The following is a 23332-nucleotide window of genomic DNA, read 5'->3' on the forward strand; positions in this document are numbered from 1 at the left end:
ACGTTTATGTGCTTAAATTTCCAGCCCCTGAGGTTACAAAAGAGCAACTGGGGAACCCAAGGAAAAGGCCGTGACCGAGGAAGTGTTTTTCAAAGACATTGATTCATACAATATTCATTTTTTAAAACAGTTCCAGGATTTCCAGGTGCCCAGCCCCTATCTATTTAATTCAAGCAGCCTGGGACAGCAACGCTGGCATACTTGAAATCCTTTAGAAACTCAGGTTACTTCTACACACTCCAGTGCACAGCGTGTATATAAAACCACCATTTACTTAAAAGAGACAGCACCAGAGAAAGAATTCCTCAGTCGGGAGGACCACGACCCGTTCCACTCCACAAGTCACAGCGTCTATCAGAAAACCCGGGGCCAAGACTAACACGCGGCTTCAATCGCTTGCTCCTGGCGCTATCTCTGCATGGAGCAGCCAGCCCGGGCTGAGCCTCGCAGCCTCAAACCCCGGTGCTCAGACCTGCCCGCACCAGCGAGCAGCACCACGCCGACTCCAGCAGGATGCGGGTGAGAGCACAGCCCAGAGCTGGTGGCCAGTGGTGGCCTGGGGCTGGTGGCCAGGGGTCCCTGCTGCTTGCACAGGGTGGGCCAGGAGAAGCTCCCCAAGCAGCAGGAGCCCAGCCCAGCCCCGCTGCCCTCAGTGGTGGCTGCCTACGAGCGCTTTAAACGTTTTCAAATGTTAATTCCACATCGTGGCAATAAAAGCTATTTTTAATCCCACGTGAAAGCACTTTGCAGCAGACCTAGCTCTGCACATATCACGCAGAGCATGCGACGCCCTGCAGCAACCAGGCAGCGGTGGGACGGGGCACACGGTGGTGGAGCCAACCCATCCTGCTGCTAGCACAGCGCCTGCTCCCTCCTCTTGGCACAGAGCTGGGGCTGAAGCATTCCCTCAACAGCCAGCAATACGGCAGGGTCACGGAGCCCCGTACACGTGGACATGTTTTTTTTTTCCATCTAAAGACAAATCCGAACTATCTTGCATCAAATAAAGCATTAAAATATCTTCTTTGTAGTTAGAAAATTGCAGCTTTTCCTCGTCTTTCCTGCATTTTTTTTTCTTTTTTTTTTCTTTTAGGATTGCTCTTAATCTTTTAAACATGGGGGTGAGGACAGAGGAAGCGGATACAAAAAGGCTCTGTTTTGCAACAAAAACTTGAAAAAAGAAGTGAGAGATCACAAAATCAGAGTAGTAAACCCAAGAAGCGCGCTCCAGGACTGAGTTTCTGCAAACGCACGAAGGAAAAACAAGGGCCACTTTGAGGCGCAGAGTGCTGAAACGCGAGTCCATTAGGAGAGCAGATTAGCCGGTGTCAATGAATTAAGATAATGTCCCGGAGCAGCTCTCAGTGCATCGCCATCTGACTCCTCGCAAGATCCCTTTGTCTCTTGCCACCTATGTGTTTCTTAAATGCGCCTGTGAAAAGCTCTGCCTGGAAGGGGATCCGAGCTTCGTGCCAAAACGCAGCCTGGTGACTCCTGAGTAGCCCCAGCGCCCGGGTTTTATTCAACAGCTTGTGCTATAGAGTGTCTTGATCTGTCTGTACAATCACAACACACACAAAACCCCCTGAAGGCATCTACTTAGCTCTACTTTTCAGCTGCCAATAACACTCACAGCAAAAGTCAAAAGAGCAGCGCCGGAGCCGCGTCCCTTCCCTGCCGCTCAAAGGCTCCAGGGCTGCGAGGTCCGCAGATAACAAAGTCTGGCTCAAGAAATCCTGGACGCCTTTCAAGAACGTTATTAGCTTCCATGAATGGGCTCGAAGGGGGGAAACATCGCATGCAGCAGCTTTTGCTCCCTGTCCACCTCCGCCGGGCACACACACATGCTCCCAATCTGGGGCGCCCTCCGCGCAGCCCGGCATCCATCGGCTGCTCGATGCACGCACAGAAGCACAGCGCGAGCGTGACAAACCACATGAAGAGTTCTTCCTCCCGCAGCCCCCAGCATGCAGACCTGCATGCGTTGCAGCCCACCAAAAGGCAAACCGAGGAGGAATCGTTGCAGCCAGCCGCAGAGGAGCGCAGCACCGGGCCACTCGGCAGTGCCAGCCATGCCCACGCAGCTGCGTGCCGCCGCTGCGGAGCTCAAGCCTCAACACTCACGTGGAGGCATTTGCCAACTGTTACCAGCAAACCCACACTGGCTGGATTGATTACGTCTGCCCCAAAGCAGAAGAAAATGAGGAAGGAATTGCAATTCCTGTGAAATCCAGCACGCACCATCACTCAGAGTGCAGTCTCGCGGAGCACAACGCCAACGGCCGCTTTCGTGCGGCGCTGGGCTCAGCGATGCGAATGGCCACCGGGAGCCCTGGCCCAGCCCTCTCCGGCTGTGAGGCTCTTTCTTTAGATACTGGGTAAAAACAGGAAGAGGAGACAGGGAAGAGAGGGCTCAGATCATAAATCGTACAAGGAAGTACAAGACAGAGCAAAGCTGCCTGATGGAGCTGCTGCCACTGCAAAGATTCAGGGGACGGAGACAAGGGAACTTTGTACAAGCGACAGCAGAGCGAGTGCTCGCAATGTGCGTTCCCCCAAACTTCCTTTCATGCAAAACCGCATCCGCAAAGACCATTCCCTGCACCGCCTTCATGCCTCATGTCCTCCTTCCTCAAGTCCTTTTCCCAGCAGCACCAGAACCGCAGAGGCTGCGCTGAGTTAGGTGTGGGACAGATGGATGCTGGTTGCGGGTACAGCCACATCGGGTGGCCGAGTGGAAAATGAGGCTGGTTCTGCTAACCAGGAAGGCAGTGGGAGGTTCCCAGCTGTGCCCTGACATGGGCACGGCAATGAGCAAATGCCCCCAGCCCCCACGAGCACCACTTGTGGACGTGGCAGGGCTGTGAGCCCCCAGGGCTTATGGCCGTGGCAGCCCGGAGCCGCTCAGCCCGCTGCGAGCACAATTTTTCTATATCCATGCAACCAAGGGCAGGATCACCCCCGTGCCATCACACCGGGCACCGCTTCACATTCTTGTGATGAATTGTGAAATATCACCAGGAAACGTCTCAGATTCAGTTCTTAAATTTCCCTTTGCCCGCGTTGCCATAAAGCAGAGGGGCAGCCAGCGGCGAGGGGCACAGCACCACTCCAGCTTCCCCGGCAGGACGCTCGCGCTCCCAGCGCCGCTGTGTAGGAGAGGAGCACGCCCACTGATATCCCTCCCGTTCTCTTTTTATTTGGGTTTACCCTAAGCAGCACCGAGTGCCAAAAAAGTTAAAACACTGTTTTGCTTTAGGATAAAATTTCACTTCATGCTTGGATTATCCATTAGGTAATTTACGTTGCAAGGCTAGAGGAGGTGTTTAATCTTCTTATAATTAGCTAAACCGATAGTAACTCAAGGAATTTCAGATGAGATGCTTGCTGCTTTTACAAAGTATTTTCGTCATACCAGCAAAAAGAACTACTTTAAAAAAAAAAAAAAAAAAAGACTTTGAGCTATTTCAAATTTAAATAAAATAAAATGCTCCAGTAAGAACAAATGGTTTCAGTCAATGACTTACATTATAATGTAAACTACTCGGCACCCACAAGAAGATACTCCTTCCACAGAAGCAAAATCCCTATGGGATTAAACTATGAAGAAAGAAAATTCTGTGGCAATATTTCTAAGTTTTTGTTGTTGTTGTTGTTTTTTCCTTCTTCTCCCTTTTTTCTCCTTACACTGACTTGAGACAAGCAACGACCTACAGGTGCCTTCAGGCCAAATATCTTGGCATGAGAAGCAGTTGGTGTAATTTTGGTTTCCTAGCACATTCAAATATTTTAAAAATGTTTACACCACTTTGAGATAATCATTGGAAAAACCTGAACTTCTGTCCAACTTCTATTTTTCCTCCACCCAAACACACCCCAGCTTTAGACATTTAGCTCTGTCTGGCTTTCAAGGGAAGAAAAACCCTCAGTATAGCAAGATCTCATAAGAAGACAAAACAGGAGATGCAAGGAAAAGAGGAAACTCCAAAAAATTGTTGTGCGTATGATTGAAAACACACGTGCTCTATGCGGAATTAAACCAAAACATCTAATAATTTTCCCCCCAACCAGAAAGGATGCAACTTCTTCCCAGTACACGGTACGCTTCCCTGTATACGCTTCCCTGTATTGCATTTGGCTGCACCAAAAATGTTCCCTGATCTATTTCTCCAAATTTACCATAGCCATACAGAGAATTATCTTGTATCATCTAGCTGCTTCCAGGCCAGGCTCCCTGTGAGCACTCAGAGCACTGAAAACTCCCTACACAGCAATCCCAAAGTGAGTTTTATTTATTCTTCTCTTGCCACAGTCCATCCTGCAAATGCCTCGCCGGACTACAGCAAACGATATGAAAGCGTTCGATCTTCCACACTTTAATTACGTGCTTGCGGTCATTAAACTCCCATCCTGCCAAGCAAGATCTATCTTGTAATCCTCACCCCCAAAAATTAGTTATCATCATTATTGTTCCTGGTGCGCCGCGGATACGTATGGAACGGAGAAATGAGCTAATAAATCACGGCAATATTAATACAGTCATAAAAATAAGTGTGCTACTTACTGCGTTTGAAGGTGTGTTAAGTCAATAACTTTACAGTCCAGATGTGGTCTTACAGAGCCGAAACTCTGCAGGTAAAATTACCACTAAAATTACGCTTCCCATTAAACGGGCTTATTTTTCACAGGGTATTATTTGGGCGAGCATTGCTCAGCTGCATCCTTCCCCAAAATATAAAGAACCATTAAGCGCACGTAGGAAGGAGTATCCCTGCGGGGTTTGGAGGGAGCCCGGTGGAGGAGCAGGAAGGACAGGGAGAGCTACTCCTTTTATTGTTTTCAGATGTTTCGCGAGAACACCGCAGCGCTTTTATAAATCTGTACACTTGGACTGTCTTCAAAATAACGGAGCAGATTCTTTCGCTGGCTTCAAGGGGCTTAGCGCTCCGACTAGGTTTGGCCGGCCACTTTGGAGTTGGCCACGATACGGGAGTTTAATGGACAACACATGCACAGTAGCTGCTCTTCCGATGCTTTATCGCCCGAAGAGCTCAATTCCATTGAAACCCTCAAAACTAAACAACTCCCTTGAATCAATACAGCCCTGCCCTTTGACACAAGCAGACCGGGGAATTCAAGGGATACTCTTTTACCCTTCCCCTTCCTGCAGCAGTTCGAGGTTTCAATGCCAAAATCTGCCGGGATCAAGTCAGGTCCTGCGAGCTGAGCTCCTCGCTCCTTTCAGTTTTAGAAACTGAGATTTAAGAAAAAAACAAAAAGCTCCCTAAAGGAGTTAATCGGCGGAGTGAGAGCCACGGGACGGCTCCGAATAAAGTGGTAGGGCCACGACCGCAAACGGGGATCACCAAAAAAAGCCAAGCACCACCTGCCCGCGGTGGGGGGGGGGGGGGGGGGGGCACGGACACGGGGCCAGCTCCGCACCCCTCCAGCTCCCGAGGCTCGGTGTGGGGGGGGTGCCGTTACCTGTACCAGCGCAGCCCCTTCTCGTAGCACCTGTCGAAGAAGTGCGGCTCGGCGCCCACGGCGCGCACCCCGGGGTGCACCCGCAGGAACTCCAGCAGCGCCCGCGTCCCGCCCTTCTTCACGCCCACGATGATGGCTTGCGGGAACCGCCGGCTGCCACCGCCCGCAGCCCCCGGAGCCCCGGTCCCCGCCGTCCCCGGGACCGCTCCGTCGGGGAGCGCGGCGGGCGGCGGCAGCAGCAGGGCGGGGGGCAGCGGTTCGCAGGGCCCGGGCAGGCAGTAGAAGAAGTAGGTGAAGAAGAGGATCATGGTGAGGAGCAGCGAGGCGCGGCGCCCCCCGACGGGTCCCAGCAGCCGCCCGCTACATCCCATCGGGGGCCGCTCCCGGCGCAGCCCGCCCCCGCCGCCGCCGCCGCCGCCGCCCCGCCGGGCAGCGCATCCCGTGCGGCCGCTCTGCCCTGCCCTGCCCTGCCCTGCCCGGCACGGCTCGGTTCTTCTCGGCCCCGCTCCGCTCCGCGCCCCCCCCCTGCGCACTGCTCCGCGCCCCCCCGGCCCGTCCCAGCCCTCCCCTCCCGCCCTCCGCGCACCGCCCCCCGCGCCCACCCGCGGGGAGGAGGCGGGAGCGCGCGTGGGGCGGCCCCGCCCGGGGACGGGGCTCACGCGTGGGGAGCCCCCGGGGGGGGCAGAGACCCCGCCGGGACAGCCCCCGCCGGGGAGCGGCGATTTCCCAGACGCTGCTTTTTTTTTTTTTTTTTTTTTAATTTTCTTTCTTTTTTTCCCTCTTTTTCCTTTTTTTTTTCTTTTCCTTTTTTTTCCCTTTCCCCTTTTTCCTTTTTTTTTCCCTTTCCCCTTTTTCCTTTTTTTTTCCCTTTTTCCTTTTTTCTCCCTTTCCCTTTTTTTTTTCTTTCCCCTTTTTAATTTTTTTTCTCCTCTTTTTATCATTTCTGGAGCAGCACTGCAGCCGTTCACACCCAGCAGCAGGGTCCCGGTGGGGGCTGAACTGCTTGCACCCAGTGCTCACCGTGCTGGGAGCTCCGAGGCCCGCAATTAGCAGCTGGCACCCCCAGGGCAGTGCTAATTGGGCTGCGCAGGCTCTGCTGCAAGCGTGGAAAGGCAGCCAGCATGCGCGTATAGTTCTTGTTTGGGATGGGAGGAACCTGGGGTGCCAGCTCTGCACCTGGCAAAATACACCCCAAAGCAGCAGCTCAGGTGTTGCAACCCAAAACGTGCGTCTGAAATAAGCAGTGGGGTGGGGTAGCAGCAGCCAGGGAAATGCCATTCCCCCATCCCAAAGCACCAAGGTGCCAAGCCCCAGGTGCTGCAGCGCGGGTGGCACACGGTGACCCTGCAGCGAGCAGCTTTGCGGGCGGCAGCCCCGGGCACTGCTGGCCAGGCCCGGGCCTCTTGAGCAGCAATGTCCCGTTTGCCCCTGCCCTCCCCGCAGCATGGACCTACAGCAAACACAAATCAGCCCAGGCCAGGGCTGGGGGTGCTCCTCGGGGCCATCGTCCCCCCAGCCCAGCTGTGGCTTCATTGAATCACTCCAAGGATCTGCCCCTGCACACACCCTGAACTGCCAAGCCTCACTTCCAACCTTGTGATAAAGCCTTTTTTATTTTTTTTCTCTGAAACCAGCAGTGTCTTAATTAACCTATCAATATAATTAGCTCTTTTTATAATTAGATCCCCCGAGTCTTCCAAGAGATAGAGCATCGCGGGGAGGGGGCGAGCATGGCCCAAAACCGTGGGCGCATCGCCACCGAGCCTGGGGGACAGTGACACTCCTGTGCGGTGGTGGCACAAGTGACAGGCTGCACGGTGCCACGGGCACCTGGATGTGCATTTCAGCACGGTTGGGTGGTGGCACAATGCTGCAAGGTCGCCCGGCTGCAGGAGGGGGCTTTGTGCCCTCTCGTGGCTGGCGCTCGCAGGAGGCTGCGCGGGGGCTGCCCGGCCCGTTGCGCACGGGAGCTTTTCAACAAGAGGAAATAAAACGCTGGGGCGCGACGGAGAAACCTCCCAATTCACAACGCCAAGGTTCCCCGGGGAAAAAACGCGAAGGGAGGATTGCGACGAGGAAGTGAATCTGTTATCGGGAGCAGTTTGATAAATAAAAACGCATCCAAAATCTTCCGCGCGGCACTTGCCAGCTCTTGTTGAGTTTACGTAAGTGATTAGAAATAGGAACTGTTTCACTCCGGGCTAGAGCTGGTGGGAATTTTTCCAGCTCCGTGTTTGGGTTGGGGGGGGAATTGTTGTTGTTGGAAAATGCCAATTTGTCAAAATGGAAACGTTTGGCAGGAATATATGCATTTTGACAAAATTCTGTCTAAACACAGCCAGGGAGGCACAGGAAAGGCAGGCGGGGGAGCGCAGCACCCGCACCATCCTCATCCTCATGCAGGGAGGATCCCAGAGGGCTGGGGATGGTGCAGCAGGGTGGTGCTGCCTCTTGGTGCTGCCCAATCTGCCCGCTGCACAGCAGGGCAGGGCCCAAAGGGCAGAGCCTTTTCCTTGCCTGCCCACCAGGCTGGAGGAAAAAGCCTAAAAGGTGACCTGGAGCTCACTGCTGGGGCCAGGAGGCTCAGACAGTTAAAGGCAACAAGCACTCAGGTGTCACTTTTTCAGCAAAATTAGAACATTTAATTTGACTCGAAACGAAACAGGTGGGTAGCAATTTTCAGCTCTTTGAGATTTCTTCCCAATCTGTCATTTCAATATAACGTTAAATTGAGCAGAGGAGCTTTTTAAGGACAAAACACTGCATTTTGACTTGGGGACGTACTTTCAGGGTCCTGTGCGGGCAGTGAGCCAGGAAAGGGCCTGGGGATCCTGGTGCCAACATTTCCACAGCCTTCAGCCAAAAAAAGGCTGTTGTGAACTGAGCAGCTTCGACGTCCCTGTGCGCGGTGCCGCTGGTTGGCAGTGCCTGAAGGCTGTGCAGGACACGGGATCCAGAGCAGGCCCTCTCTGATCTCCCGGCCACCTTGTCTGCCGGGACGCTGCCTGTCTTCTCCCTCCGTTAGCACTTCTTCATCTGCAGCTCTGATAACACAACCCACCGGAGAGCGCCGCTTTTCAAGAGTTTCCCAATCATTTTGAAAGGTCCCCGATGTGGGTGCCCGGCTGGACGGGGTCACGTTCGCCAAGAGCAAGCGATGCCACCGCGATGGGCACCGATGTGCTCACCCCAAGGAGCCAAACCTGGCTGCCCCACAGGCACCCCATGGGCACAGCTGGTCCCCAGGGCTGCTGGGGTGCATGAGAGCCGCCGGCTGCCCTGGCAGATGCAGATGAAAGTGTTCTGGGCTGTCACCGGCGTTATGGATGGGCTGCGAGCGCTCGTGGGGAGCGTCGTGCAGACACTGCGGATGTGGAGGGAGCCTCCGCGCTTCCGAGCCCTGATTGATGAGATGCGAGGGCCGGCCGCTGCACTCACTATATCACCACTGCCTCAACCTCTGCCAGGGGCGAGGGGTGTTGGAGCCCTGGAGATGACTGGCTGCACTGAGGAAGGGAAGGGTCATTGTTCCTGGGGCCAGGAAGAGATACCAGGGGTCCCGGGGGAGCTGACTGCATATTTGGCAGTTCCCCAGGGACTGGGGGGACTAACAACAGCCCGGGGGGAGCCGTGGCACTGTGGCTGTGCATCTGCATGGCTGAAGATGCTCTGTGGATCATGGCCAAAGGAGCTTTTAGCGGCTGTCAGTGCAGAAGAGGTGAGGGAGGCACATCCCCGAGCTCAGGAGCTGCCACCAGACACTGTGGTACACATACATGTGGTTTGAATTGTTTTCTGGGGGCACAGAGGGTTCCCCCTGGCCAGGTGCATTGGGCAGCCCTGTCCCATGGCCATACCTGCCAGCATCCCTGAAGCAAACCAGGGATTTATCCTGACACCAGGACAGAGCAAACTCCCAGGGCAGCATTCCCCAAAACTGCCTGTGCCCCGTGCAGGGGTTCACCCGGAGCACCCTCCGCCAGCCCTTGCCCTCATTTTCCCTTAATTACAACCTCCCCTGGAGCCCTTGGACTCAAGCAACCGAGCTCCTTCATAGTCCACGCAGAGCAACAGCAGCACGGCGCTGTGTGAGCTCGGTGCTCCCCTCATCCATCCCTCCCCCAGCCCCAAACCATCTCCCCTGGGCAGGATGGGGACCCGGATAGCAGTCGGAGCATCCCCACGCAGCCCCTTCCCCTGGGACCTCCCCGACCCGTGCAGCACGCAGGCGGGAGCTGCAGCGCGGGCGCCGTGGGTCTCCTGAAGTTTGTTATTACAAAGAAAGAAAGAAAATGGCTCAAGGGATCAGCGGGGATAAAAAGCGCTTTAGAAACACAGGAGATCGTTTAACAGGTCACCTCCGCAGCGGAGTTCGCCGAGCTGATAAAGGCGAGTAAACTTATTAAAGGGCGCACAGCTTGATTCGAAACGGCTGCTCCCAAACAGCCAATTACTCAGGGCCCTTCCAATCCAATTAGGGCGGCTGTTTCCCTGATTACGGCGGTGTGTTTTACAAATACACCCGGCTCCTCGGGTTCAAAGAGCAAGCCAGAGAAGGGGCTTGGTAAGGGGCGAGGCGGTGCCTGCAGCCAGGAGAGGCGCGGGGAGGCAGAGCCCAGGCGTGTGCCCTGGGATATGGATACAGATGGGGCTGGGGATGGCTGAGCCATGCAAATAGTGGTGTTCCCCAGAAGAGCAGCCCTGTGCCCGTCCCTAAAGCAGCCCAGCCCAGCTAAGGAGGTGGGTTACGTCTCCATGGGGGTGTTCAAATAGGGGCTGGACCCCTGCAGGGTCCCAGCAAAGGCCCTGTCACCCAGCTCAGCCACTTTGTGACATTACTGAGCCTTTCCCCAGGGACCCGGGGAGTTTTGAGGTTTGCCCTCTGGGCATTGTAGGTGTCCTGACCTCGAAATAATAGCATTGGGGGATTTGCCCTAATCCTCCCTGTGGGAAGAGGCAGCTTTTACAGGGAGAGACCTGGGATGGCTTTGCAGGAGCTTGGAGCTCATTAGGGCCAGGCTCTTGGTGTTTTCATGGATGTGGGCACAGGGACTGCCAGGAGGATGAAGGAGGAAAGAACCATGTCTCTTCCTAACCAGGATCATGGGTGCTGCAGTGCAGCAAACGGATCTGATCCTGTCCAGAGCAGGGGTGTCCCATCACCTGGGGTGGAGGACACAGCGGGGAGCTCATCACCGCGGCCACCGGGAGGATGAAAATTAACCCACAAACTCCGACCTCCTCTCAAGGGGCTGAGCAGGGCTCGGGAGGCAAAGGGGCCACACGGCACACGTCTGGAGCTGAGCTGGAGCCGTGGCTCCTTCTCCTCCACCGCTCGCTCAGCGCCTGCGCTGCCGTCCAAGCCTTCACCGCAACCGCTCCAACGGGTTCGCTTCAAAATACTGGCACGCGGCCACCTCTGGGGTGTAGCACAGCCCCTGTTATTAAAATGTGTGACAGCAGCTCGAGATGGAAAGTGAAGTTGTACATTCTCCATCTGAAACTCCGTGAGGAATTTCAAGCAGGGGAATGCAATTTCCAGCCTGGAGGAGAGCCAGCAGCGCCAGGGCGAGATTTTTCTTAATATGGTTTTGCAAAACTTGAACGCAGAAAATTGCCCGTAGCTATAGCAATACCAGCGAGCTGGAGACGGCCCCGCTCGGGGAGCATTTACACAACAAAAACACCCCCAAAGCTGCCTCTCCTGTGCCACACTCCATGCCACCCGTTTGGTCCCTTTAGCCCCTGAACGGGAACGCGGTGTTTATAGAGGGCAAATCTGGTGCTCGCAGCATGCCCAACACAGGAGGAGGGTTATCCCAAGCCCCTGGTGCTGCCCCAGCTCCCTCCAACAGCCCAGGCTTCAGCTCTGTGTTTTTTCCTCCAAAATGGCCTTTGGGGTGGTGGCAGGGCAGGACGGGGGTCCCAGAGGGGTGGCCCCATCCCCGGGTCCCCGCCGTGCCCGTGCCCGCCCAGGATCCGCCGCCCGCCCGCAGCAGCGCAGAGGCAGCTGGCTCCGGGCCATCCGTGGTTACAAAAGGAGCCTGCCCCGTATTTCTGCTTTTGATTTAAATAATCCCAATAAGGGGATAAAGCAGCCAAAACCCACTGATTTTTTTAAAGCTTCAATTTAAGAAATAATATATGTGAAATGTGTGAGTTTTATGAGAGTAGGCAGAGCTGTAGGGTATCAGACGCAGCCCTTCCTACCCAAACCTCTGTCCCCAGGACTCCAGCTATTAACTGTGCCATCCAGAGCCCTCAGACATCCTCCATGCAGCTTTCCAGCCCCATTTTCCTTCTCTTTTTTTTTTCCATGCAAAAACAAACTCGGTCTGACTGCAATTATTCCCTTATTGGTGCCCTCCTGGGCGAAGACACAGCAGTGACAACAGTTTGACATCACGCTGGAGCTGCAGAAATGTGGGGACTGGGGGAGGATAACACACAAAGGTGCTTTTTCTGTTTGATTTGCTGTTCCCCAGCATCTGGTGACACAGCTCTATGGGAGCAGGGGGATTTCTTTATCCTATAGGGATGTATGGGGCAATACTCCACCCCAAGGGAGCTGGCAGCTCACCAGAGGACCCGGCCATCACGCTGCTGGGACCCCCAGTGTGCCAAAAGGCCATTTCCAGCTGAGAAAGTTACCTCTTGACGATGCCATGTAGCCAGACCATGAAATATCACTGTATTTGCAGGGGAAATATTGCTGCAGCCAAAGCTGATGGTGCAGGAGCGCATCCAACTGCAGCCTGGGAACGCAGCAGGACCTTCGGTGTGGTGTCTGGGGATGCTGGTGGGGCATTACAGGATGTCTGCAGCCCAGAGAGCTTGGGGACAAGGCAGGCTCGGTGCTGGGATGGCAGCAAAGTCCCCATGGGTCTCCCAGAGCCACAACTTGTGGGAGAGCCCATGGTGCCTCTGCCTTTCCTGGGCAGGGAGGAAGCGAGGCTGGCACGGGGTGAGGCTCAGCCCCCACCGTCAGCCCCTTGTTAGCAGCTTCCAGCCCCCCTGTTCCCCCCCCCGCTGTTATTTCTGCCTGGCTGCTGTGTCAGCCCGCACGGTGAGCGGCTGCTGACTGGCCGGGGGTATCTCGACAACTGCTTACCTGCTCTTTATGAGCTTAATAACTCAGCGGAACCATAATTATGTGTTCATTGCCGATCTCATTTAGAGTTAATTACATGCCAGATAGATGTATCTCTGATGTGCTTGGAAGCATCCCAACCACGGCTCTCAGCAGCCATCGATCTGCACTCGAGCACAGGTACTCCTTCTGTTTCAGCACCCGGAGCTTGTCGCAGGTCTGCACCAGCGGCATCACCCCTTTTGGTCCGGGGGGAGATGCAGCAGGAATTGGGCTCTGGGCAGCCCCAAACCCAGCACTTCTGGAAGCAACTTGGGCAGGATGGGAGGGCTGGATCCCACACGGGCACCTCCGTGCCATAAAATACCAGCAAAGCTTGTTGTCTTGGGGGTAGAGCTGGAGGACTGCGCCCTCACCACCTGCAAAATCACCCCGTGGGTGCGCAGAGCAGCTTTCCATCAAGAAACCTTTGCTCGCACCAAGCCCCAGCTGGTGCGCCCCACACCGCTGTGCCCAGCCACAAACTTTACAAGTTTCCTCTTTTTTTGAAATAAGTAAATAAATAAATAAATTTGCGGTGGGGGTTGTTTTGCTGTTCATCTTGAAACAAAACGTCACAAGGTGCAGATGGCCACATTTTACGAGTCTATGAAACTCTGGCATGCCCACTGCTAATTCCTTGCGCAGGTGGGGGGTAGCTTTCATTTGGCTCCAATTCAGCCAAATTTCCAGTGGCCAAGCAGAGAGGAAGGTGTGGGATCAACAACGGCAACATCTGGAGCAGAGCCGAGCCATAACGAAACATGAAGCTTTAAAGAAATGTCTCGAATGCATCGAGGAGGAAAAGCGGTGCTGGAAGGATTCCCCGCTGTCAGCGAGGGGCAGGCAGCCTCCCCGGTGTCGTTTTGGGGTGCACATGCGCAGCCTTTGGAGACGGGCACAAAACCAGTGTGGTGCAGGGGGAGGCAGCAGTACCCACTGGATTAAACCCTGGTGGCTGCACCCCCAGACCCAGCAGAACACTACGGGCAATGCAGATTGCAGAGCTTAATTTGAGAAAACCTAAACTTTGGTAGCTTTCCAGTAGTAGCAGAAGAAGCCAACTGAAATTTTGGGTCAGAAACCTGACTTTTAGCCCCCACTTTTATCCCCTGGCAATACAGAGCCCGTTTCCCACCTCAGGAGTGTTTAAGCCCTGCAGGCGGGCGATGCGTTCTCTTTGTCCGTTCCCATTGCCTATTCCAGCCTTAATTCTGTAAACCCCCTACGACAGCAAAACGCTTTGCCATTAAGACCAGCTAATGAACACGTAATGAATCAGGTAATGAACACAACGATCTCATACCCTTGTTCCCTTCAATAGCCACATGCATCACGTGCATCCAGAATCACAGCCGCAGAAATCAAAGCCCGGGCAGTCGGCGGGTGGTGCCGGAGCTGTGGGACAAGGGGAGAGCTCCAGGATTTTGGGTGTCACCTGGGAGTGACAAGACGCACGCAGAGAGGCACAGCAGGGAGCCCTGCTACCCACTGGGTGCGGAGGATGCGGGTCCCCGTGGGCTGCCCTGCCCTGCCCGGTGGGCGAGGGACGGTGCCGTGCGTCTCTCCCCATCTGCGGCGCACATGCTGGAGCAATCGGGCGGGGGGGGGAGGGCTGGAAAGGCTCCAAATAAAAGAGGGCGCAGGGTACGCCTGCGCTCCCGCTGCCCCGGGCTGCAATACCTTTCACACCAATAAAGTGCAGGTGCTGGGGGATTGCGTGCGCCTGCCTGCGCGCCTTAATAGCGTTTGGATCATGCCTCCGGTGCCCGGCCCCCTCCCGCCTCACACGTGGTGAGAAAAGGCTTGGAAAAGGCTCTGTTTGGAGACAAAAGCCTCTCGGTGAGGATCCCCTTTCCTGGTGACAGTGGGCATCTGGTTCCTATAGCGCAGGCACCCACATGTGCTGCCTGACCCCACGGGCCCCCCTCTTCCCTCCCCGTGACTCAGGTTAGCGCACGGCGCTTCGCGGCCCCGCTGGGAAGGAGCGGGGCTTTGTCTGGAGCCGGGCCGACGACAGGAGCTTTCAGGGAAATCACCCAGGCCCTGGCGTGTCTGGGAGAAATGGAGCCGGGCCGGAGCTGCCGGTAACCTGAGGCTCGTCAGAGTGAGCGGGCGGGGGCAGCAGGGGGGCTCTGCTCCGCAGGCACCCCCAGGAGTATGGGACTGCTGGAACAGCATCGCCCTGTGCAGGCTCCTGGTACCAAACAGCATCCCCCAGTAGGCTGCAAAGATTTACCTGGTTATCTGGGTGCTCCCCTGAGGAGTGGCTTGTGTTGGAGGGGGTGCAGGAGCATCCCCGAGTGGCTCGTTGCTGCCTGCGGCTGATGGCACGATGAAGCCCGTGGGTGGAAAACTGTGCATGGCCCTGCCCTGGGTCTCCCCCATCACCCCACTCACCTCCTGAGCATGGCTAAAACCAACAAGAGAGCCTAAAATCTGAAATGCTGGCAGTGGGTTTTAGCATCACACCGTGGGGAAGAAGCCTGGACACACGGCTGGCCAGCACCCCCTTCCCTGCGCCTGGGGCTGGGTCCCTGCAGCGGCACCAGGAGGGGACCAGAGCAGCCCAGCACTGGGAGCAGTGTGTCCCCGTGCTGCTTCTGCATCCCAGGCTGCCAGGATGGGGCCAGAGAGCAGGACAGATGGGATGTGCAGCCCAGGGAAGTGGTGAGCTGCCTGGTGAGCTGGTGAAGCCTCTGCTCAGTTCCAATACCAGCCCCATAACCCAGGGCTGAGCAAGCAGTGGTGCAGGGGATCATCCAGCTCAGCTTTGCAGCTGGCTCTAAGGCATCCCAGAGTGGTAAAATCAAACCCAAAACACCACTGGGATGGCAAGAAGGAGCCATCTCCAAGGCCTCTGCAGAATCTCCATGCTCCATATCACTGTACAGAGGGAGATGGATGGAGATTTCAAGGTACTGGGTGGGAACAGACCCGATGATCCCATAACCCTGGGGCAGAGGGACAGTTCTGCTCCCTGGGCATCAAGAGCAGCGCCCACAGGGTAGCACTGACCTGCCTGGGCACAGTGGGGACCAGAGGGCACCCCAGTGTGGGGAGCCCCAGCTCCTCTCAGCCGCCCCCGCAGCAGGGCCAGCCCGTGAGAGCCGCCATCCCCGGGCTCATGTGGATGCCCCCTGGTCATTTTTAACCTCAGATCTTTGGCATTATTAACAACATACGTGTGGGGCTCGCTTACCCTATGGGATAACATCTGGGGGTTATTCATCACGGCCACCGCAGGCTGCAGCCCCCCGCGCTCCCCGCGGAGCGGGATGGGTCACATCTGAACACCAAGCCGCTTGATGTGGAGTCATTAGCATGCACAGACTTCCAGCCCAATTACTTGACAGATGAAATCAAGATCCGTTGGCCTTATTGTTTGCATCTGGAGGGCCGCATCCGCGCACACTCCTCCTTCCTCCGGCCCGGCCCCGCTCCCAGCCTGCACCGGCGCTCGCTTCATCTGGAGGTCGTTTAGCGCCGCTGCGCACATGGGAACGTACCGAACACACCATAACAACGTCAGCCCGACACAACGGCAGCTACCCACAGCACCTTCAGAGAAGGAAAAATACCCCACGGCCTGCCCCTTCCTCCTCTGCCCCTTCCTCCTTCCTCCCACCAGCGCGTCTCGCTGGAGGAGCTTTGCTCCATCGGTGAGCGCACAACGAAGCCGCCGTGGATCAGTTCGGGGCTGTCCATAGCTCGAGCTTCGCAGCCAAGCCGCTGCTGTTCTGCTGATGGATTTTCCACAGAGGAACAATTCAACCTCATTTCTACCCATTAACACAATCAACAGCGTTGAGCTTGCTGTAAAAGCAAACCCTAACGGCGCATCGGAACTATTTGAGGAGCTGGAGGCAGCAGGCAGCTGTAGGAGCATGGGGAGCACCCAGCAGTGTGCCAGCTCAAGCAGAAAGCCCCAAATCCCAGTAATTACGGCCAAGAAATGCTGGTGTGGGACTGGGATTGCCAGCACCCTTTGCACCTTGCTTCAGCTGCACCCCCAGGGCCTCTCCTTGTGCTGTTAATTGGACAAGAAAGAAATTCATCACGTATTTCCTCCCATGTTTGGTGCTCTGGAGGGCCAATGCTTTGGGGGGGGAGCCCCTGTGTGGCTGCGGGATGGGAACCTGTGGGATGGGAAGCTGCAGCCCTTTCGGGGCACTGCTCGCCCCTCCAGGTGTCAAACCATCCTGCTGGCACCCCGGGGCCTGCCAGCACGCAGCACATTGCTGCGGGGACAGCTGTGGCTGCCTGGCCCTGCCTTCAGACACCAGGAAACAGCATGCTGCAGGGGGCTCGGGGTGGAAACTGCATGGAGTGTGGGCAGGAGGGCGGGGAGGGACAGCGGGGAGCGGATGCGCAGAGGCGTGGGGCTCCGGATGGCTCCCGTGGGGCTGGGAAGGAACGACATCCCCAGCTGCTGTAGGGCACCCCAGGAGCCACCTGGCACCTCCCCAGTGGAGGAGCCGGTGACCCCAGCACGGTGCCTGTCTGGTCCCCGGGCCAGCACGGAGCCGCAGCGGGGATGAGTGGCTGTGCTGGAGGCAGCACTGAGCGGCAGGAGGAATTCGGGTTTCTTTTTTCCCCTGTAACCCATCTGTGCTTAATTTCTTTGGGGGTTTCACTCCAAATTCTTCAGATTCTATAGCAAATGCTTTGCGGTGCTCGGTTCAGCTCGCCTCCGTGGCTGCCCGGCCTGGGGCTGCCTGCAGCCAAAGCAGAGGGAAGGGAAAGCACTGACCCTACAAATCCCCCGACACAAACCCGATGCCCAGCCAGCACCTCCAGCAGCAGCCCAGAGGCAGCAAGAGCCCTTTCTGGGGATGTGACAGCAGGGGACAACGCAGCAGGGGACCACATGTGGCTGGGGACCACATGGCGCATCACCGCCCCCAGCTCTGTTTCCAGCCCCCCACCCATCCCTGCGTGCTGTGCTCCACGCAGGGAGCAGAGGAACCCAAACCCTTGCTGATTTCTGCAGACACCTGGACTAAGCAGTGCCCGTCCTGCCCAGGGGATGAGGCACAGCCCTGCTCCCACCGTGCATCCCGGCACCTCCTGCAGACCAGAGCTATGGAAACAGGAGGCGGCTGGAGGCAGCTGTCAGCCTGGCGAGAGCGCTGACGGGAGGTGTTTCTGTTTGCTCCTATCATTTGTAGCAACAAATCACTTGTTTTGCCCTAATTTTGCAATTACAGACTGGTAGCTCTGGGCTACAGGCACATGCAAATGCCTCAGTCTGGGGAGCAGAGCTGTGCGGCGCGCGCCGCGCTCGTAGGGAACGGCAGCAGCGTGGCAGCACCGCAGTCACTGCTAATTAGCCGCTAATTTTACAGACTTCTTTATGGCTTTGCAGTCGTTTACCCTTCCCAGTGGGCTGGAGCCCTGCAGCCAGAGCTGCCAGCAGGGCACTGGTGTGGCTCTGCCGCTTCTCCCCAGGGACAGCACAGCGGCGGCGCTGGGGCAGGGATGGGCGCCAGCTCCAGCCCCATTCCTAGGCACTGGGGACAGCCAAGGAAAAATGCCTGAACCCAGTGGAGGCCACGCTCAGGGTGGTGACAGCTCCCACGGGCACTGCCCTGGTTTGGGGAGAGGGATCGGGAAGCACTTCTCTCCGCTGCTGTGCAGAGGAGAAATTCAGATCCTGCACAATCCCGGGTAAAAACGATCCCGCGCCACGAGACCGGCCCACGCCCGACTACAGGTTCAATCTAGGCACAGTTCTGAAGATTTAAGTGGTGTCTTGGCTTGACGCGGGCTGTCTGCAAGAGTAAGTTTCCTCCCCAGAGCACACATCCAAACCTCTGTTTTGATAAGTATCAGGATACCGTGCTGGCCTCAAATGGAGAAATTAAACGAATACCTTGCATTTTTTGGCGACTCACACACGTGAGCAGCTGTAATTGAAGACACGACCTGTCTCGCCCTTCAGCATGTATTGGCAAATTACAGCTTTTCATTATTTTCCTCTGTTTCATCTATACCCGGGCAGAGATGTTCATCTAAACCCAGCTAAAACCTGCACCCTGGATGGGATGGGGGCACAGGGCTGCACGCCTGCCTGGGCAGCTGCTCCCATGCAGAGCAAGCTGCACTTACCCTGGATCAACACCAATCATGGGTCTGGGGATTGAATTTTTGCATTTTCATTGCCCCTCGGGTGCCATTTGCAGCAGTTGTTCCCTACAGCGTGGTGGACCAGCGGGCAGTGCATCGTGCTGTGCCCACTTACTGCACCTCCGTGCTGCGTGGGGGCTGCGCAGGAAGAGCGAACAACCTTCAGCATTGCGTCTGAGGAGCCATCAGTTAAATGAGCTATTTTAATTAAGTGCAATCTAAGTTATGCGGTAATGTCAGGAGGGATGATAGAAAACACTCCACTTGGCCTAGTGAGCAGCGGAGGATGTATTTCATGAGCTTCATTAGCCCCTGACCCGCCACCGACCTCGCCCCGTGCGCACGTTTGCACGCTCGCGTGCACGCTGCGCCCACAAACCCCGCTCAGCTCGAGGCAGACCCCATTCAAAAAAAAAGATCATCCACCCGATTTCTGCCCCTCCAACCGAGGTGGGTGGGTAGGAAGCACCACAGTTGGGGTTAACCGCTCCGGACGGACAGCAGGGAGCATGCTGTGCCGGGACGGACGGACAGACGGACACGGGACGTGGCCACGAGAAGCAGGGCAGCAGCTCACCTGCTCCGGCGCTGCCGAGAGCTTCCCAAGCACTTCATCCCCCGCCGGAGCCTAGATGCTGGGCCTGCCAGAGCCAGTGGCTTAGATTAGTCTGAGCTTAACTGGTTTGATCTCTTACTTTGAATTTTATGGCTGCGAGGTTTTTAAAGCTCGGCGGAGTTAATTTCCAGCAGAACTGTCGTGCTGCTGGCAGGCACCGCCGTGGCCATAAAATACCATCCCCGACTCAAGACGTCAGAGGGGAACAAAGATAGACCGTGATGCGGAAAAGATGCACACATTTAAAATAATCTCCGAAGAATGCAGCACAGCCCTGAAGACACATGTCGGCAGCTCTCTCCCGAGCTGATCGTTTCCTCTTTAAATAGACTGCGCTGCTGATTCCTCCTGGTGGCTTTCCAGTCCCTATTTCTCATCCAATGCTGGTGCAGTTTACAGTCCCCGTATTCCAAAGGCCCAGAGGAAGACCCCTTGATGGGTGCCCACTCGGAGGTGGCCTCCGCACCCGAAGCAAGCGCCCACGGCCCTGGAGACGATGTGGGGTTTGCAGAAATTCTTGGCAGTCCTCCCACAGCTTCCCCTCTCCTGAAATTAAAGGATAGAGCTGCAGCAAGCCCTCCATCTAAATTAAAACGAGCTATATTTACTGTTCATACTAATTGAATTATATTAACTCCAAGCTAGATGATAAGCAGAGCCGTCCCTCGCAGTTCCTGGTCTTAATATGTTTTGCATTCAGACAAATGCACACCAGTGTGTCATCGTGTTCAAAGCAGAGGAATTTGGTCCTGGGCTATTTTCCTGCTGCTTTGACAAGGTCGACCAGGAACTTGTTTTCTTTTTTTTTTTCCTGTAGGCTTGATTGCACAGTGCAAAAGTGTTGGTGAGTTCAATGCAAGCCCTGCAAACCCCTGTGGGGTGGCACAGGCACAGGGTGCCCTGTCCCGGTGCCATCCCCAATGTCCCTGCCAGGGAAAGGCAGCACACAGCCAGGAAGGGAGGGATGCTGCTGTCCCCATCCCACAGCAACCCCCAAAGCTGGGGCAGGGCACCACAAACTGATAGGACAGAGATATCAGGGGGAAAAGAAAACATGCTATCAGCCTAATGCCATCAAGATGAACGTAATTCGAAAAACTCGGTCAGGAGGCTTCAATAAGCCCAAAGGGCCCTGCCAAGAGTCGCACTTCCTATATCGAAGTGCATAAAAGCTAGACATGTAAAACACGGGGAAAGCTCTGTCAGGGTAGGCCAGTGCCAGCCAGCAAATATGTAACAGTGGGAACATGAAATATTAATCACTGGTGCATAAAACAATGGGAAAAACCTGCCTTTTCAGGCAGCCATCAATCCTCGCTCAGCAGGGAACATCAAGGGACGCTAATACCATACAGGTTCTGCTTAAATATTTGCCTTCCTTAATGCTCACGCAAGAAGCATTTGCTTTGAAGTTGAAAATAGACTGTAAATGTCTTTTGTGTGAGATGAAACATGATAAGACATGAAACTAGGAGGCTAAACTGTAGTTAATCACGGTGGTTTTACAAGCAACAAATCATTACTGCAGACAGCGAAGCGCAGCGCTTAGAAGCGGCCGGGCAGAGGGGAGAGCCTGGCGTGGGCATCGGCGGCTCTGGGGCATGGCACATTTGGGGCACGGCACATTTAGGGCACCTGAAATGCCACAGGAGCCCTGTGTCCCCCAGGGGACACCCAGACCTCATCCTGCTGTGTCCGAGGCGTCTCCATGGGTCCCCAGTGCCGCTGACGTCCAGCATGCCCCGCAAAGCAGCAGGAGCATGACTGCCTTCATGTTTTCAGGCAAAAGGCAAATTTCTCAGTGGGCTGAGGTCACCGAGGGGCTTGGAATCTGCTGCCGAAAGCGGCGGCTGTGGGGCTGTGCCAGACCCTGTGCCAGGGGGAGGTTTGCTCCGAGCTCCCCCAGGCAGCGCTGGAGTGATGCTGGCGCATCCCGGAGCCGCTTTCCTGGGCACCTTGGGGTGGGTTCCTCCAGCAGCTCCATGGGGGGACACGGGGACACCCACAGCTCCCCTGCACCCCCACGGCCCTGCTGTGAGCTGGGATGGACATGGCCCAGCCTGGGCAGCCTCTGTGGGAAAAGGCACCCCTCTGTGGGGAAAGGCATCCCAAAAAAACACATGCGCTTGGGATGCGGACAGAGCCCAGGGACCTTTGGGTGCTCTGTGGGAAAAGCAAGCAGAGGCGGAGGCACAGGAGCGAACAGGACGAGCGGCAGCCCCATCACCGCATCCTGGCACAGCCGGCAGCACACACAGCATCCCGGGACAGGTATTTCACACATCAAAAACGCAGCTTATGATTAGAAGCGATGTGCACTTGGGAGCGTGAGATAAGACCCCAGAGCAAGCGTATAAGTATGACTGATTAGCAAATAAACTCTCGCTAATTGCCTTAAAAAGTCAGATCTCAGCAGCCAGGCAAGAAGAAAAAAAAAATGATTTAAATTTTCCTCGGGCTAAACATTTTTCCGTCGAGCTCAGACTCGCTCCGAGTGTTTCCAGTCATTATCTCCCTAATTAACGCGCACCGCAAACTGAAAACAAATTTCCTCACCTCGTGGCTGGGGAAGGTTCACTGGGATTAAGCAAACTCCACGAAATCGGTCAGCGATTCCCTCCCACTGGGTGAGCGACGGCTGCCGGGTGGGAGGCAGCCCGGAATAAAGATAGATGAAGTTATTAGCAGCGAACGAAGTGAAATAAGCCTTTAATTTCCCCCAGCTGTTGCTGGCTGTGCCCTATTGACAGGTGTGCTCTTGGGATGGGGGCAAGCAGGCGAGCTGGCGGGGGGCACCTCGGCTCCTTACAGCCCCCTGCGTGCCAGGGAAACCAGCAGGGTGCACGTTTTTTTTTTTTTAAATTCCCATATCTTTATTTTCTGCCATTGACATAAAACCAGCTCCAGCCCTTGCTGCAGTTTTATGGCCCCGCAAGGAATTGGAACAATTCTTATTAAATGGTGTTCCTAAGCGCCTGCAGAGCGTGGTACCCAGTGGGCTGGGCAGGGATGGCGACCCTACAAAGGATTGGGATTGCAGGGGCAACCCGAACCTGGCCTTGGCCCCCCCAGCAGCACTCAGCCCTTCCACCTGGTAGCGGCCAAATTGAAATAAAACTGAAAATTTAAGGTAAAAGAAACCCGTTGCAGGTGGAGGGCTCCCTGGGCAGCCTGCTTGTTCTTCCTGTGGCACTTGCTCGCAGGAATAATGGTAATTAGAGCTCCCTAATGCCTCCAGGTCATCTTCTTTTTCCTCGCATAACGCAATTTCTATAGGGCTTGTCGTCTTTATTAGGGGAATTAATCTGAATCTCGCTGGGCTCTGGCCGCTCGGCTCTCCACCGGAGCCATGCCGAGGAGGGTCAAAGAGGCAGGTCCACCTCATGTCATGCAAATAAAAAAATTAAAAAAATTAAAAAGCGAGGTCAGCTGGAGGCTACGGGGGAGGAAATTAATGATTTTTTAAACAACCAGGGAAGTTTACGTCGGCCTGCTAACGTAATTCAATTTCTGTCTTCTGAGCCCTTTATGTCATTAAGCCCACGTCGCCAATACGGGGCCTCTTTTGCCCAACTAAGCAAAATCTTCCTATTAAGCCAGAATTGACATTAGCGCAATAATAAAATTAGGATTAATGACGGGGGAAGGGCTGCTCCGGGCCAGCCATGCAGGCAGGGCCGGCCGGGGCTGAGCCCCTCGCTGCGGGGCCGGGGGATCCGGGGTGCCCAGGGGAGCTGGGGAGGCTCGGGGGGGGGGGATCTGCCCCCGGTGGGCTGCATCCTGCACCCACAGCACTGCCTGAAGCCTTCGAGCCTCCCGTGCCAGGCTGTGGCATCAGCAGCTGTAGGCACAGGTTGGAAAAGCATCTCATCCCTGGGAGGGCATCCTGGGCTTTTTGGTTTTGTTTTCATTTTTTTCTCCTTTTTTCCCCTTTTTTTTCTTTTTCTCTTCCCTTTATTTTTTCCTTCCCCCCA

At 55.6% G+C, this 23332-nt stretch overlaps 1 protein-coding gene and 1 long non-coding RNA gene across 2 annotated transcripts in view; one reads left to right on the plus strand and one right to left on the minus strand.

Annotated features, from left to right (window-relative positions):
- The window catches only part of HS3ST6 (heparan sulfate-glucosamine 3-sulfotransferase 6), a 28685-nt gene extending 22660 nt beyond the window's left edge, over positions 1 to 6025 (minus strand). The window contains exon 1 of the mRNA XM_027469145.3: positions 5485 to 6025. Coding sequence (XP_027324946.1) covers positions 5485 to 5855 — 371 coding nt within the window. The 5' untranslated portion in view covers positions 5856 to 6025. The remainder of the gene's footprint in view (positions 1 to 5484) is intronic.
- Positions 6026 to 7226: 1201 nt separating this feature from the next.
- On the plus strand, positions 7227 to 11206 carry LOC113845255 (uncharacterized). The gene is made up of 2 exons (XR_005269579.2): positions 7227 to 7649; positions 8275 to 11206. It is a non-coding gene; the product is annotated as an uncharacterized lncRNA (long non-coding RNA).
- The last annotated feature ends 12126 nt before the right edge of the window (positions 11207 to 23332 follow it).

The sequence above is a fragment of the Anas platyrhynchos genome, chromosome 15, assembly GCF_047663525.1.
Source record: "Anas platyrhynchos isolate ZD024472 breed Pekin duck chromosome 15, IASCAAS_PekinDuck_T2T, whole genome shotgun sequence".
NCBI lineage: Eukaryota > Metazoa > Chordata > Aves > Anseriformes > Anatidae > Anas > Anas platyrhynchos.